The sequence below is a fragment of the Hippoglossus hippoglossus genome, chromosome 9 (assembly GCF_009819705.1).
Source record: "Hippoglossus hippoglossus isolate fHipHip1 chromosome 9, fHipHip1.pri, whole genome shotgun sequence".
Classification (NCBI taxonomy): domain Eukaryota; kingdom Metazoa; phylum Chordata; class Actinopteri; order Pleuronectiformes; family Pleuronectidae; genus Hippoglossus; species Hippoglossus hippoglossus.
The window spans coordinates 9856757-9872489 of NC_047159.1; the positions used below are offsets into that span (position 1 = coordinate 9856757).

General features: G+C 45.0%; 1 protein-coding gene across 1 annotated transcript in view; it reads left to right on the forward strand.

Moving 5' to 3' along the window:
* Window positions 1-7813, forward strand: part of ptch1 (patched 1) — a 47833-nt gene extending 40020 nt beyond the window's left edge. Inside the window, exons 19-24 of the mRNA XM_034596134.1 lie at window positions 1942-2079; window positions 2237-2379; window positions 5883-5982; window positions 6288-6638; window positions 6744-7293; window positions 7403-7813. Of these exons, the coding sequence (XP_034452025.1) occupies window positions 1942-2079; window positions 2237-2379; window positions 5883-5982; window positions 6288-6638; window positions 6744-7292 (1281 nt within the window). The 3' untranslated portion in view covers window position 7293; window positions 7403-7813. The remainder of the gene's footprint in view (window positions 1-1941; window positions 2080-2236; window positions 2380-5882; window positions 5983-6287; window positions 6639-6743; window positions 7294-7402) is intronic.
* Window positions 7814-15733: the final 7920 nt, after the last annotated feature.

A 15733-nucleotide genomic window follows, 5' to 3' on the forward strand; every position in this document is an offset into this window, starting at 1 on the left:
CAGACAAACAGACAAACTGCTACAGAGGAAAAAAAACTCAATGTGTTTTTCTTTCATGATTTCTATGTGTGGTCCTGAAGGCATCTCTAGGCGAGTCAGAAAGGATACAGGGCTGCTGTGTTATTGTAGCCCCAGTCAACAGTGTTTATCTTGTGCTGTTTTGTTAGGGCCAGTGTGTTTAGTCTAGTCCAACACTCCCAGACACTGATTCTGAAATAAATGGGGAAAGGACACAAAGTTGCTCGAGCAACTTGCTCCCACTCTAAACCTATAAAAAGTTAGATTTTATTTCCATCCTCCACACTTCTCCTCTGCCCAGTCTTTTCGCAAGTTTCCAAGGATACACATAAACACACATTAGCATACACAGGCACACACACTTAAAGCAGACACACAGACATGTATACACTTGCACACATGCAATATGAACATGTAAACACACAGGTACATAATTCACACAGAAACACATACACAGAGCACTCTGGTTTTTCTCTCTGGTGGGTTGTATTTTACGACAGGCAGTGGCCAGGCCACCTGAGCCCTTAAACGGAGGAGGAGGGGTGGGCCTCATGTTCATCCTTCAGGCTTTACTAGCAAGATCAAAAGGCAAGTTATGGAGAGGCGTCAAGTTTAACCATTTGGTCTGTCCGGGACCAGACCACCGCCAGCCCTGCAACGTCAAACCCTCAACCCTAAGCCCCCTCAAACCCTCTTAGCTATTTGCCCTGAAATCCATCTCACCCACACAGACACAGAGTCCTTGTTTAAACCTTGTATCTCGTGTTTAGATTTATACAGATTGTTTCTAATCCCCTTGATATTGATTGCTGCTCGCACTTGGCACCAGAATGGATTTAGAGGCATCACTTGGGATCTGGTTTGGCTTTCATCTGTGGTAAAACAACAGATACACACATGAACACTTTAAAGTTGTGTCAGAGTCGTTCTAAATCTAAAGACCAAACAAAGTGAAGTCTAGTTTAATTCGCTGAACGTTTCTGGACGTGACCAACACCAAATGTTTTTCTCTGTCAGTGTCCACTTGTCTTCAGATCACCCAAAATGCACTTTAGCATAGAGTCTAACTGGAGTCAGATGCTGCTCACAAACGCTGCACACAAATACCCCCTCGTGGACAAGCAATGCGGATACTTACATGCATTATTCACCCACACACACACACACCGCTCCCTCCCCTGCCCACCTCAACCTTCTTCAAAGGGTTTGGGCCCCATGTAACCTGACACCTGTCAGCTGATAATGGCATTTACTCCCAGCTCCTGTCCTGCTCTACTGAAACCACCACACACACACACACACACACACACACACACACACACACACACACACACACACACACACATGCGGTTACTACTTAACACTTCTCTAAGGCAGAATATCACATCATCCCCTTTTAGTATTACACTCCATCTGTCTTGTGTACGTTCAAAGTCTACGTCAGCTGTAAATTCAAATGCTGTGAATTACTGTCTGTTTATCACAGAACAATAACACAGAAGATTCTCTCCCACTATGCTGACATGTGTTTGATATGTGTTCCAGCCCTGGAAACTGTGGATAGAAGTTGTTATTATTATTATCCACACAGACACAGAGCAGATAAACGTGTGACATGACAAATCTGTGAAAACCACTGAAAACCAGTTTATTCTCTCCAAAAGAAGATGCTTGTAAAGAACGGTTCATGCATTTCCATGTCTTGTGAGAATTATGGGCATTTATCCTCAAAAACATGGTTCAAGCTGAACTACAAGTGCACAAACATATATTTTAACTTTCTATCCTACTTGTGGCCACGGAATCCACAGAATCTATCCTATTTTTGGTTTTATCTTGTGTTTCATTAAACGTTTAGAATCACTTTTCATATGGATTTATCAACCACTTTTACTTTTTTAATGGAAATGCCTCCTTTTTCAGGTGTTGGTGCTGTCTCTCATGACCGTGGAGCTGTTTGGCTTCATGGGGTTGATGGGAATCAAGCTGAGCGCCGTACCGGTGGTGATCCTCATCGCCTCCGTGGGCATCGGAGTGGAGTTCACCGTCCATGTGGCCCTGGTAGGCGCAAACACGCACAGTGACACAAAAAACTAAGAATAAAATAACCTGCATCAATGTATAACCAGCTTAATCCATAATTATAAAATCAAAGTTAAGAAAGGGGTCATATTTTAAGTCCTTGATATATGTGTTGGGTATCGTGTGTGTTTCGTAGGCGTTCCTGACAGCCATAGGGGATCGTCACAGGCGGGCCGTGCTGGCGTTGGAGCACATGTTTGCTCCGGTGCTCGACGGAGCCTTTTCTACCTTATTAGGTGTCCTGATGCTTGCAGGCTCTGAGTTTGATTTTATCGTCAGGTGAGTACAAATTGAACCTCGTGAGAAAATGCTGCTTTAATTCTGCCAACACAGGATTGCTCTCACAAAGGTTATTGTGTGGCGTCTGTGTGGCGTTAGTAGACCGTTGAGACCATGCCTCAACCTGCATGTCACACAGGAATCTACCTGAGACACAAATCATGCATGAAGGCCACACTCTCCCTCTGTACCCTCCCTCTATCTCTCTCTTGTCTTCCACCCGCATCTCAGTTTCATACCCCCTCTCTGTAAACCTCCTCCATTTTCCAGCCACCACCGATGTACCTGTTTTTTGTCCACTTCCTGGGGCTCAATCTCCGAGAAAACTTCATAAACAAGGCCTTTATCTTTCCCCACCTTCCTCTCCCCTTGTGTCTTTTCTCCCCCCCCCCCCCCCTTAATGCCTCTCATGCCTGACATTTTAGGGGAAACCAGGGGAAGGATGGAGAGTTGAAGGTCAGGAGGAACAGGGAGGAGGAGGGCTTGGGGGGAGTAGACGACGAAGAAGAGGGGAGCAAAGAGCGGAGTGAAAGGGAGTGATAGGGGAGACAGAGAGGGAGAGGGGGTAGAGAAAGAGAACAGGAAGGTCCTCTGGCTTTTGTAATCTCCTTCAGCTAGTTTAACTGCCCTCGCTAGACATTTATAAGCATGGGAAGGGGTAACAGGGTGGGGGGGCAGTCGTGGAAAGACAGGAGAAGTGGAAATTAAAGCCGACACACTGTGGGGGCTCTGCGTCGGTGGCTACTTTTGTGTGTAAGACAAGGGCAGAAAGGTAACAACCAGCTGCCGTTCATGGGAGGAAAATTAATGATAGTGTTCATTCTGGAGAGTTATGAGAAGTTTCCACTGAGCTCAGTGAATAATTTCAAGTCTCTTATGGTCTCACGTGGCTGCACATGCACACATTGTTGTTGGAGGCTATACGAGGTAGCTATATAATTAGTTTGACCTGCTCCTTTAAGAACAGGGTGCACTGAAGTCCATGTGATTTGCAAGAGCACAAACTCTGTCATGTGCATAGGCCTCTTATATGCACACACACACACACACACACAGAGACACACCAACCTGCTTCCTGACCTTGTAATCATGAGGGTCAATGATGGTGTGCCTGCCAGTTAGAGCACACACTCAAGAGAGAGACGCATACAAACAGACGCTCATACACACACAAACACAGGGAGGCCTATAGAGCGTCTCTCTTCACCTCCAGTGGTGAGCTCTGGTTTCTGGCTCGGTCCCGGGCCTCCATTTAGAGGTTCTGCTGTTGTCTGAGCAAACAAAGCAGCGCCCCAAGACGGTGCAATAACAACAGGCCCGGCTCGTATTTTTCTGCTTGCGCCGAAAGAAATGTTTCCCTGACTTTCCCCCGTCAGCGCTGTGAATGTTTTCACTCCAAACAGCCTAGCGGGGGCACTCAGCCCGGTATGTGGGCTGCACGCGTGCGTGTGTGCGTAGCTACATGTATGTGCATATACGCGCCCAAAGTTGATGTGGCAATTACCCATCCTGTTGTGAAATCCCTAATTTTGTTCAGGATAATAGGGCGTTTTTATTTTGGTGGACTTTTTAATGTACATCCGCTTTACCTGTGGCTTTGACCGTTTCTGCTTTAACGTCCCGGATAAACAACGTACGACCAAGGAAAAACACGCTGCTAGCCATTCGACTGTTTTTCTTTTCTTTCCTTCCACTGTTATTCTTTGACGTTTGCTGCGTAATGTGAATAAAACTTTAACACATTACCGCAGCCGTGAAGTTGATTTGCATCTGAGTCGTGTCAGGTAAATTTTCATTGGCAATGGTTTTGAAGACAATAACTCCCATGATCCCACACTGCGTCAGGAAGTCTTAAAACTAGGTCTACGTAAGTTTACAGACGCAGTGTGTGTGTGTGTGTGTGTGTCTGAACCTCTTCATTTACCCGAAAGGTGCAAAAGAGCAGGAACCTAATGATTTGCTTTGTAATTACCATATGGTTTATTGTTTATATTAAGTGAAGAGTTCATTAAAGGATGAATTCTTTTCCAAGAACCCTGGGATTGATTCATCTTGTGATTCATGTCCGTCCGTCTGCTCACAGCATGACGTCCTGTTCTCTGGTCACATGAATGTTCCAGCAGCAGTAGCTGGTGCTCTCGTTGTTGGTTCCACATGGGAAGTGAGGCCACCCATGGTGGGCAGACAAGGACTGGTCCTCACTTGTAGATGTTCCTCTGGGAAATGTTGTTCTCCCTGCACATGAATTGAGTCTGAGGTCCAGTGTGTCCACACCTCAGGTACCACACATACAAACAGCAGCATCGTGAAGACTCAGGCAAAGGGGTTAGTGGTTCATTAGCACATCCCTGAAAACCTTCCACTGGAGAAACATGTCAGGGGGAAAGCCTCTCCATTAAGGGAGGAAGCTGGAGTGGAGAGTGAGGGAGGTTGGGATGGAGGGGTGGGTTTCGGAGTGGGGAGATTGGGGGGTCTTACCTGATACATTGGAGATTTAATTAGACAGAGGGGATTGTGGAGTGGCCGGGAATTTCACAGGGGCTTAGCTTAGAAAGAAGGGAGAGAAAAGTGAGGTGGAGGAGAGAGAGAGAGAGGAAAAAGAAATAGAAGAGAGAGAGAGAGAGAGAGAGAGAGAGAGAGAGAGAGAGAGAGAGAGAGGGGCCGGGGAGGGGGTGGCACTCTGAGGGTCCCCTTCTCTTTTTTCCCTCGACTAAATTGTTTAAATTCTATACCCTTCACTTCATTTGTTTGCTTCTCTCCCTCTCTCTTTTTTAGAGCCCAAGAGTAGAGAGTAGCGAGGGAGGCCCCTGTCCTCTTGCACGACCCCCCACCCCCCCAACCCCACCCTCGCACCCTCTCCCCTCACCCCCCCTCCCACCTTATTTTTTTTTTAACCCTCATTTACCCCTTCCACCCCCTCCCCTCACATTCCTCACTGCTTTGTTTTCTCCATGTTTGCTTATACACCACACACCCAAGAGAGAGTACCCTCGCTCCCAATAACCTGCCCTTCTATTCCCCCCCCCCCTTTTTTTCCTCCTGCGCCTTTGAATTAACAAGCTCCGGCTAATTATGGTTCCCCTTTTCTTTTCTCTCTGCGGCTTCTTTACAACTAACCCTCTTTAAGCGGGACTTAGAAACATGCAAGGTACATCTGTGTGTGTGTGTGTGTGTGTGTGTGTGTGTGTGTGTGTGTGTGTGTGTGTGTGTGTGTGTGTGTGTGTGTGTGTGTGTGTGTGTGTGTTTAAGGAGTGGCCTTGCGTCTTTGTTGAATTATTATTTCGGGCATGTGTGTTATGGTTGGTCTTACACATGTCTCTCCACGTCTAAAGCCCTGTGGTTTGCGCAGGTATTTTCTTTGTTTACCTGCTTTCTTTGTTTTTCTTCTTGTGTTTTTCTGTGCTGTTCTGAGCGACTCTTGTTTTGCTTGCGCTGTGTTTAGTGCTGACATGTTAGATTAGTCCCCACATTGATCTGTTTTTGATATGCGTGTTTTATTGCAGGTATTTCTTTGCTGTGTTGGCCATTCTCACAGTTCTGGGAGTCCTGAATGGTCTCGTACTTCTCCCAGTGTTACTGTCATACTTCGGCCCCTATCCAGAGGTAAGAGCTCAAAAAATTATAATTGAAAGAAAATTTGATTGTGTGTTTGACGAGATAAATGCACCCACTCGCCTTTGGTGAATCCTCTGGACAATATCCTGCTGAATTCTCACATGGACTCACAAAGTTCTCTGGAGTGTTTACTATTGGACAGGAAAAACTCCAGAGAATGTCCGGAGCGACTGACTGGCACATTGGCATTCTCACATGCAGCCTCTCCAGATGATTTCAGGAGATTATCCGGAGTTCACTGCATGTTTGAAAGCATCTCAAGTCTCTTCACCTTCTCCTTTGTCACCTCTCAGGTAACACCTGTGGATGGTCGTAGCCGGTTACCGACCCCGTCCCCAGAGGCCCCACCTCACGTGGTCCATTTCTCAGTCCGACCTCACCACACAACCACAGCCACCATCTCTGGTGCAGCCTCAGACTCTTCCGACTCGGAGTACAGCTCCAACACCACGGTGTCCGGCATCAGCCAGGAGGTGCAGAACTACAACCTGCCCTCGCGCAGAGGGGCAACCCGAGCGGAGGAGCAGCAGTACCACCTCCAGACCAGCAGAGGCAGAGCAGTCAGGCCAGAGGAGGACAGGAGAGCAGGATCAGGGCACAGGCGCTCAGCCAGACAGCCCGACCCGCCGGGCTATGTGACTTCGGTAAGGAAATATCCTGTATTGTGCTGCTTGTTTAATGCTCTGACTGCAGATATGCTCTTGTTTCTCACATTATAGAAATAAACGTCTCATTGTGTCACTCTTCAGTCTGTCTCCTCTCAGGGTTGTGATTCTGGGCCCCAGCCAGGAGCCACTCAGCGCAACAGCAGCAGGAACCCCAAGAGCCAGCTGCACTGGCAGGTCCCGCCCCCAGCCCGCCCGCGCATGGACGCTTTTGAAACTGCTACTGAGGCTGGGGGACATTATGGCTCAAACAGCCATAGAGAACACTCAGCAGGCCGCAGAGCCCGCTCTTCCCACAACCCACAACCTAATCACCACCTCCCACACCACCACCCCAACTCTACCCCATATTGCCAACCCATCACTACGGTAACAGCGTCGGCCTCCGTCACCGTTGCCGTTCACCCGGCCCCCTTGTCCAACCAGGGCCCCTCCACTTCCTCTTACCCAGGGTACACTGCAACGGACAGTTACTGCCCCTCAGGGCCAGAGGCGCCCGAGGCTGCTTTCCAGGACCCGCACGTGCCGCTGGACACCCAGACAGGGTCCAGGGGAGACACGGTGGAGGCCATGGAGCTCCAAGATTTGGAGTTTGAGGCAGCTGAGAGCAACCACGGCAGACGGGCGAGCTGAGGTGACTTTTCAGCTGCTTCAGTAGATCCATAGAGTATATAGTGCAATGGTCATTTTAGAAAAACCTGCTTGAAAATATACTGACACTCTAACATCCTTTTTGTTTTCAGTTGTGGGGAACGGAAGTACAACGGCCAAAGATGGACTCCTCTCTATTACTAAGCAGCTGACCTGGCCTGGCACAGCCCAGCCTTGCATAGCACAGCCCGGCTCACCACCCCCAACCTCCCGGCCTTAAAAAGCGAAAGACTCGCCAGTGTTGCCATCATGGTCATGGTGCTCATTCTTACTGTAACCCAGTGGACTATTGTCTTAGATATTAGATTCTATCAATATTTAAAAGATGTATACATATGTAAATATGAACAAAAAGTAGCTATAATTTTAGGAGCCGTACAACTCCTCATGGTAACAGACTGGGGCTGCCATTTTATATGGTGTGTGTAAGAGTGTGTGTGTGTGTCTGTGTGTGTGTGAGTGAGTGAGTGAGTGAGTGAGTGAGTGAGTGAGTGAGTGAGTGAGTGAGAGAGAGAGAGAGAGAGAGAGAGTGAGAGAGAGAGAGAGAGAGAGAGAGAGAGAGAGAGAGAGATAGATTTCTGATTACTGTTCACTCATCTGTGGATCTGTGCCATTAGGAAGCTTCATCCAGACAAATGTACCTGCCAGCACACAACGTTGCTGCTCAAAATATTTTTTTAAATGATATACATTTATAACTCTATGCAAATGTCTTTTTAAACAAAAGAAGTGATCTGTCTACTTATATGTGTGTGTGCGTATACATGTGTTTGTGTATGTGTGTGAATGTGTGTGTTCGTATACGTGTGTGTGTGTGTGTGTGTGTGTGTGTGTGTGTGTGTGTGTGTGTTTGTGTGCGTGTGTGTGTGTGTGTGCGTGTAAGGTTCTATGATGTGAAACAGCCCCATTATTTTCTGCCTTCTACATCAGATTCATCCTCAGAACAGACTAACATTTACACTCATTTAAAACATGAGGGAAATTGTTAGAGTCATCAAACAGGGCCATGGTATATATATATATATATATGTATATATATATACATATATATATATATATATACATATATTTGTGTGTGTGTTTGTGTGTCTTTTGTGTGTTCATTATTGTATAAAGGTACGCATCTTAAACTATTAATTTTTTTTATCACAAACCTGTGGTACTTATGAAACAATTACTGTTTAACTTGACACGCTATGCGTGCTATTTAAGATGAGCAGATATGAAGAATTTTGTTTTGTTTTGTTTTTTAGTTATGGCCTCTGCATTGGAACCTGTTTCTGCTCTCAGCTTTGTATCAGTGTTTGGCTGCTCTCTGGTTTAATTTTTTACTGTAAAGGGTTGTTTTGTTTAACCCTAGCAGGCTCAATACAGGTTCTGTCATTTAAACTGACATACAAATATCAAACCCACCTCAGAAACTCGCTGTGCCATTACAGGGACATTCACGTTACTGATTTTCTTCTGGAACACCGTCAACAACAGGGGGCGCTAACTCTGCTCCCTAAGTGACTGTGTCTAACGGATAAGCTAAAGTTCAAACTGTATACTGTACGACCACGTTCAACTTCGCACTCGATTACGTTCAAACGTCATTCTCACCAATATCTCACCTCAAGTTACTTTTTGTTTCTGTTCAACCAATAAGCTAGCCCCTGCAGCCTGCTCAGGGCTAAGCCCGATATGGCCTGACAGTGTGTCTTATGTGTGTCTTAGTTTATATGTGTGTAAACATTTATGTTTGTGTGTATGAGTTCATCCTCTTAATCTGTCCCAGTTCTCCTTTAGTGACAGTAAAGATAACTGGCCCCAATTTGGCCTCAGCGTCCTCTCTGACCTCAGCTCATAAAAATCCACAACATAACGCCATGACACTAATTGGGACCCCTCACCCCTTCCTCCAAATGCCAAATGGCACAGCCCATAGCCTCAGGGGGGAGAGTTTACACCGCCAGCACCTCGCTTCACTTGCAATGGCCAGTTTATATCTGTATGTGTGTCTATGTCAGCATGCGAATGTGTAACCCCCCTAACCCCCCAACCCCCTGGTTCCAGACTTTAAGGTCCCTCAATCACTGCCTCCACACCTCAATTTGCCTCTCACTTCCTGTTGAACACATGTAGCTCTTCCCTGAAGTCCTAGCAGTTTTACACTCTCTGTCCACCATGTTACGTCAGCTGCTTGCATGAAATAGGTTGTTCTGTTTTTTGTTTTTTGTTTTTTGTTTTCTCCCGATGTCACATTGGCAGTAGCGGAGAGAATCATCGCTGGCAACTATTTTATTCATTTTTAAATGTTCTTGTTTTCAACGTTGAATTGCGATATTTATATTTTTGTAATATAAAACATGTTTTGTTCTTTTCTTTCATCAATGTTGTGATGCCAGTGGATAAAAAATGCAGGGATTTTTATGTCTATTGAAAAAAAAACACTATTACAGTTTATTCTGTATAAAGTGATCTGTATAAAGTGCTTACTAATGTTAAATAGGAAAAAAAGAGTATATAACATTTTACACTACAGGTCTCATCATAGCTCTTAGAGGATTTTAAAAGGAAAAAAAAATCAGTGGTTCTTCCAGACTACCATTTTGGTCTTGGTTGGCGTGGATGTATGCTGTTTTCAGTTACAAAGATAAATGTATGCCATATAATTTATTTATATGAAAATTTATTTTTGTAGTGTACATAGTAGTTGTCAAGGTATTTGACAGAAGTATATTTTTAAAGAGTTTATATGTAATGATATACCATAACAGAAAAGGTGCACACTTTCATTGCTAACTGTCTTTTGAGACAACATCAACACCTCCCCCTTCAGTATTATGTTCCAATCCTTGGAGAGAGACAGCTGTTTCTATGGGTTCGTCAAAGGCTAGCCATGAAAGTAGAAAATTGTACTAGCTCTCTAAATATTAATGTTCAAACACTGATAGAATTCTAACAAATAAAAATATTATAACTTATTTGTCTCTTTGTTCATAACTTTAATAAATGGAAACGTAAAAAGATGCTTTGGTCTGACTCTGAATTGATTGTTTTTAAATGTGCAGCTGGACACAATGAGAAATACTACTAATAGTTTGCTTTCCTATAGATGATATATACTCAAACACACTGAGCATACACGGTCAGATATCAACATGTAGTATCTTGTGTAAAATAATAAGAAGAAGAAGAAGTACATATGAATGTAAAATACTATTCACACACATTATCACACATTAGAATATCAAAAAACATCAAAATCAATTGCATTTTGGTGTTATAGGGTCATGAACTGTACTATAGCTCGACCACTCACTCTTAAGGGAAATTATGTTTTATTATTTTTCATTATGAATTTTTGCATTTAACAGAAGAGGTGCAAAGTGTTAATTTGGGAGTTTAAGAAGTGCTGATGGCAGATTTTGTTGCCTGAGGGCCTGGTTAGCAGTTTCCCCCTGTTTCCATTCTCAGTGCAACGCTAAACTAACCCGCTGCTGGAAGGAACTTTCTAATCTTCTCAGGTAACGTTGTGCAAAAAAAAAAGCAAATACACATAATACCCAAAATGTTACACAATCATTTTAAAATTCCACCTCACACTTTTCATCCTTATATCTGAAGAAATCCCCCCGTGCAAGTCAAAACATTTCTGGTATTCTCTATGAAGAATAGCAACAGGTAAACCCTCCCTCCTCTTCCCTCCCCTCCCTCCCGCCGTGTCCCGTGGTGTAAAACTCTTGACATCTGGTCTGGAACCCGGCCGTCCTCCCCAACAGCCCACCCAGCTCCACCCCTGCAACCCCACCTCCTCTCCCTGTTCCGTATGATTTTGATTGACAGCTTTATAGACTGCAAGGAAATTGGTTGTAGTTACAATACAGCTGGCCTGTTCGCTGTAATGAAAAAGGGCATGTGGCCTTGAGCTTGCAACACTGATGGTGAGGGAGGGAGAAAGAGGGAGCGAGGAGAGCGCCCTGTCAGCTTTATGGGTGGCAGCAATTTACTCTTGTACGTTTTTGACTCAACATGCAGGAAACTCGCAGCTCAAGCATCTCATGTGTTGCCACATTCTGCACTTCTGCAGTGTGTTTTGCAAAAAGCCAGCTGTGTCCTTTCTGTTGTTCCTTACCTAAAATAAAAGGATTGGTTTTCCCGAGCCTCAATCTCAACCTGAACCTCAAGCTGAAAGAACTCTCTGACCCTGGATCAGCGGTTGGACGCAGGCAGTAGGCATGTCATTATCTTTTAAAAGCCAATAAAGGCACACTACCCTGCTGCATGCTCTCCAACCGGTGCAAAGAGGCAGGCTGACATCTTACAAATGACAGGGTGTGTTTGGAGAGCTGGGTGGCAGGGTGTTTTGTGTCACGTTTTGAACTTTTCTAACCGGACTTGACATTTTTAGCCCATTGCTCAATGAAAACACAGGACAAAGGTAGAGGCTGATGCACGTGTTGCCCGTGCTGATCGCAATGTGACCGTTAAAAAAGTCTTTGAATTTGAAGAATGTGTCATTGTAGTTTTAAGAAACACAAGGTAGTTTTCATACCTTTAAAAAAACAGCTTAAAAATGATTATGATGGTACACAAACTTATCTTAGGGACAATGGTGTGTCTCCCAAGACGCCTGGAATCTATGGCTGTGTCTCAATTCAGGGGCGGGATCCTTCAGAGGACGCAGCCGAAGGCCGCCTCCTTAGTGCGCCCCTTAGACTGTGCAAACAACGAAGGCCAAACAGAAGTGAGGTGGTCTAGACTACAGCGTCTTTCAGTGATTGGCATCGCCAGCTTGTCCCACCTTTATTGCTGTTGCCTAGCAACAGAGCTGAAGTTTGACACAACAAGAAAGTTTTAATGCTTTGTTTAACATGTGTACTGTTAACTGTTTGGTTGAGTTGAAGCGTGATACTCAAGCATCGGACATCTGCTTCCCCGCTGGCACAATTGCCTCTTTGAAAAATGGTTCATTACTGAAGCGAAATGAATCCTGGGGTAGGTTGGCCCGAGAAGGATCCACCGTTTGGAGCCTTTCTGTCTCTGGGATGGAAGGATGAAGAAAATCAGCCACATTTGAAGGAGCCTGCGAAATGGTGTTCGAAATGTGACACAATCTGTCTTCAAACGCAGCCTCTGAAGGATGCAGCCCCTGAATTGAGACACAGCTTATGTCACCAGTGTACCGTGCTGGAACATTACGGCATGTCACACACCAACGACCAGAGCGGGAGCTAGCATTTAGCCATAAGACACAACCAGCTCGCCATTGTCAGTGTGGACATCATGGTAGGGCCGCCGAAGAAACTGAGGAAGAAGTTGTCAGAGGAAAGGAAGAAGAGGAAAAGAGAACGAGACCGAGTAAGAAACTGAACACAAGTGAATATCGGAGCATAAGTTAGCCACACAATTACATTTGATACACATCATGCTCCAACATTGATAACTGCGTCAGCTTGTCAATAAATACACAAGTCTATAGCTGTGTGCATAGGGGGGCTCAGAACCCCACCCGTATTTACAACAGTGAATCACCCACCATCATCCCACCTGCAGGGGCTTTAATGCAATATTCTCTCAAAAGTTATTTTGTGCTCACAGAATTGAAAATTCAACCTCTGCTGATTCATTCACTCAGTACAACAGTTTGTAAAAATTCTGGAAGGTGAAATATCTGTGACCACCCCATGGTTGTTTGAGTTCTAATGTTGTTAACGTCTCTTTCCCCAGCACCTCCTTCATCTGCTGGAGGACCCCGGGTCACCAAACCAACACACGCCCCCTCCTCCGACCCTGCCTTACCCTTTCGCTCCCCCTCACCTCCAGCCTCTTCACACACACACACACACACACACACACACACACACACACACACACACACACACACACACACACACACACACACACACACACACACACACACACACACACACACACACACACACTCATGCTCACACTCACACTCAGAGTAGCCTTCAGAGGTGCACATACTGTGAAGTGTGCTTCACTGCAGCTAATGAACTCTGTGTTGTTAATGAACGAGTGTTTCCTGTACCTGTCCTCTCAGCCAGCAGAAAGGGGGTCAGAGGGGGAGAAAGACAGAGGAAGGACAAAAGAGGGAGAGAGAGGAGGCAATTAAGAGGTTCCTTCTCTGCTGGACAAATGGACTGTTCAGCAGTGGCTCTCTGCCCAGACTGGGTGACAATGGAGCGGATACACACCCCACAGGAAAGTTTTACTTTCTTCTTGTTCTTTTGACTTATTCATTCATTTTCTTATTTTCCACAATTCCTCACCTATAATCTTTGTGAAGGGAATTCTATTATTCTGTTGAATTATTTATTCCTCTGTTCCAGTCCTCTTTTTCCATCCATCTTTGCCTCCCTCTGTCTCTTTCCATCCTGAACGGCTTCTCCATCATCACCTGCCGGCAGAGCTAAACCCTCTAAGTGTGTAGTCTCCTCTACATGAGTGATTGCTCTGCTGAAATGACTTTGTGGGACACACACACACATACACACACACACACACTTGCCAGATCCGGGGACAGATTTACACATTCTTTATAAAAACAGAAAAGTTTCAGAATAAATCTGCAGGAAGCCTCTCAGGATGTGTTGATAAGATTTCAGATCCAGATGAATGGTGGTTTTACCTTTGAGGCCTCACAGACACCTTGAAAACCATTCAACTTCAACTTGTGTTTACTCCTGTGTGTGTGTGTGTGTGTGTGTGTGTGTGTGTGTGTGTGTGTGTGTGTGTGTGTGTGTGTGTGTGTGTGTCTGTATGCGTATGAGAACGTACTCCTGGCCAGATTGACGTCAAAGCCACTGTACTTCTCATTTTGCAAATATTAGCCTGAATCTATCTATGATGACTTTGCGTATAAGGGTTACGTGGAAGATATAGACTTTTTGTGATTTCAAAAGAAATATTTAAAGCTTTTTGAAAATAGACATATCGCATGAATGAAGATATATAGTTTTCATAATAGATAAAAATGGGTTAATTAGTAAAATAAACGCTAGGTGGACCTTATGATTAGGGCCCATATTGTACAAAGTGAGATATTCATTGGGGAACCCTTGGGGCCTTATTCACATTCACGACCAGACGAATCAACATTTTAAATGTTATATTGAATCTAACTGTCAGGATAAATCTGTTATATGCTACATTTTAATTCCATCTCTATCAAGGACTCTTCTTAGTCTTGATCTCTGATTGGCCCGGCTGTGCGTCACTCAGAAAACATTCAGCCAATGAGAAAGAGAGACTCTGAGCCTATCCTCGTGCTAAACTAAGCTAATCAGCTGCTGGCTGTAGCTTCTTTATTACGTACAGTCGTTTATATTGAAGATGACAAATGCTGATTATTTTTTTATGTTTGTCTCGCAGAATCCCCCCAAACCTCTAATGAAATGTGACACATTTTTAAGCTTTAATGCCATATCTCTCCTCTCCTCTTTTTTATTCTGTTCTTTTCTGTCAGCGGTCTCAAGGTGGGTGGCTTTGGGTGGGTTTCGGTTCTGGTGTTCAGTCCCACCCCCGGGGCCCGTTTGACTTGGCTGGCTGTTTTATCTCCCACAGAGGGAGTGCGTTCCTTCTACGAGACGGATCCAGAAGAATGTGAGGTCCAAGTCCCCAGTGGCCAGAATTACATAAGCTCAGCGTTACAGAGCAGTTCTGTGCTAGAGCTGCAGTGGTGAATAACAATAAAATAGCCCTTATGAGAATGATGTCTAAAGCCTGCGTGGCTGCGGACTCGGACTTAGTCTCTGTCCTCATATTGAACACCAATTTTCTACTTTTGCAAGTGTGCCAAATTGAATATTTTGAATCAGAACTGCTGCTTTTCACGGCCAAGAATTCCTTCATTGACCACAGTCATTTCAATGACACGAGTGACTGTTTGCTACACAATTTTCCCTGTACACGACTACAGCTCTCCAGGAATCCTACGACAGAAAGAAGGAGCCAAAAGGAGGGAGGTCCAAGAAAGTGAGGGAACCAGATCCAATTCTTAGAAACAGCTGACATGATTCACTGTGCGTTCAGCGGCTTTCAAAGGCTTCTGCTGCAAGAGAGAGGTGCACCTACCGAGCCAAAGATCGTATCCGTCTCATCGTCTGCAGTGAAAACCTCAAGAGATTCGCCAAGATTAGTATTAGTGTTGGCTGTTGCTGCCGCGTTCAGACAAACACGCTAAACGAAACGCTGACGTGCAGCCTTTTTGGTAGTATTTTTCCTCCCGGCCTTTTTTTGCGGCCTCGTATTTCTTCTGTGCAGGAGCAGAAGTCAGACCACCCCGCACTCGACCTCCACATGGAAGGCCTGAAAGAAGGAGGTGAATTTTGATACAGGTATAGAGAAGAGGAAGCGCACTTTGCCAACTAGGGATGGAAAGACAAAGTCAATGAGAGAGAGAGAGAGTGAAGTGA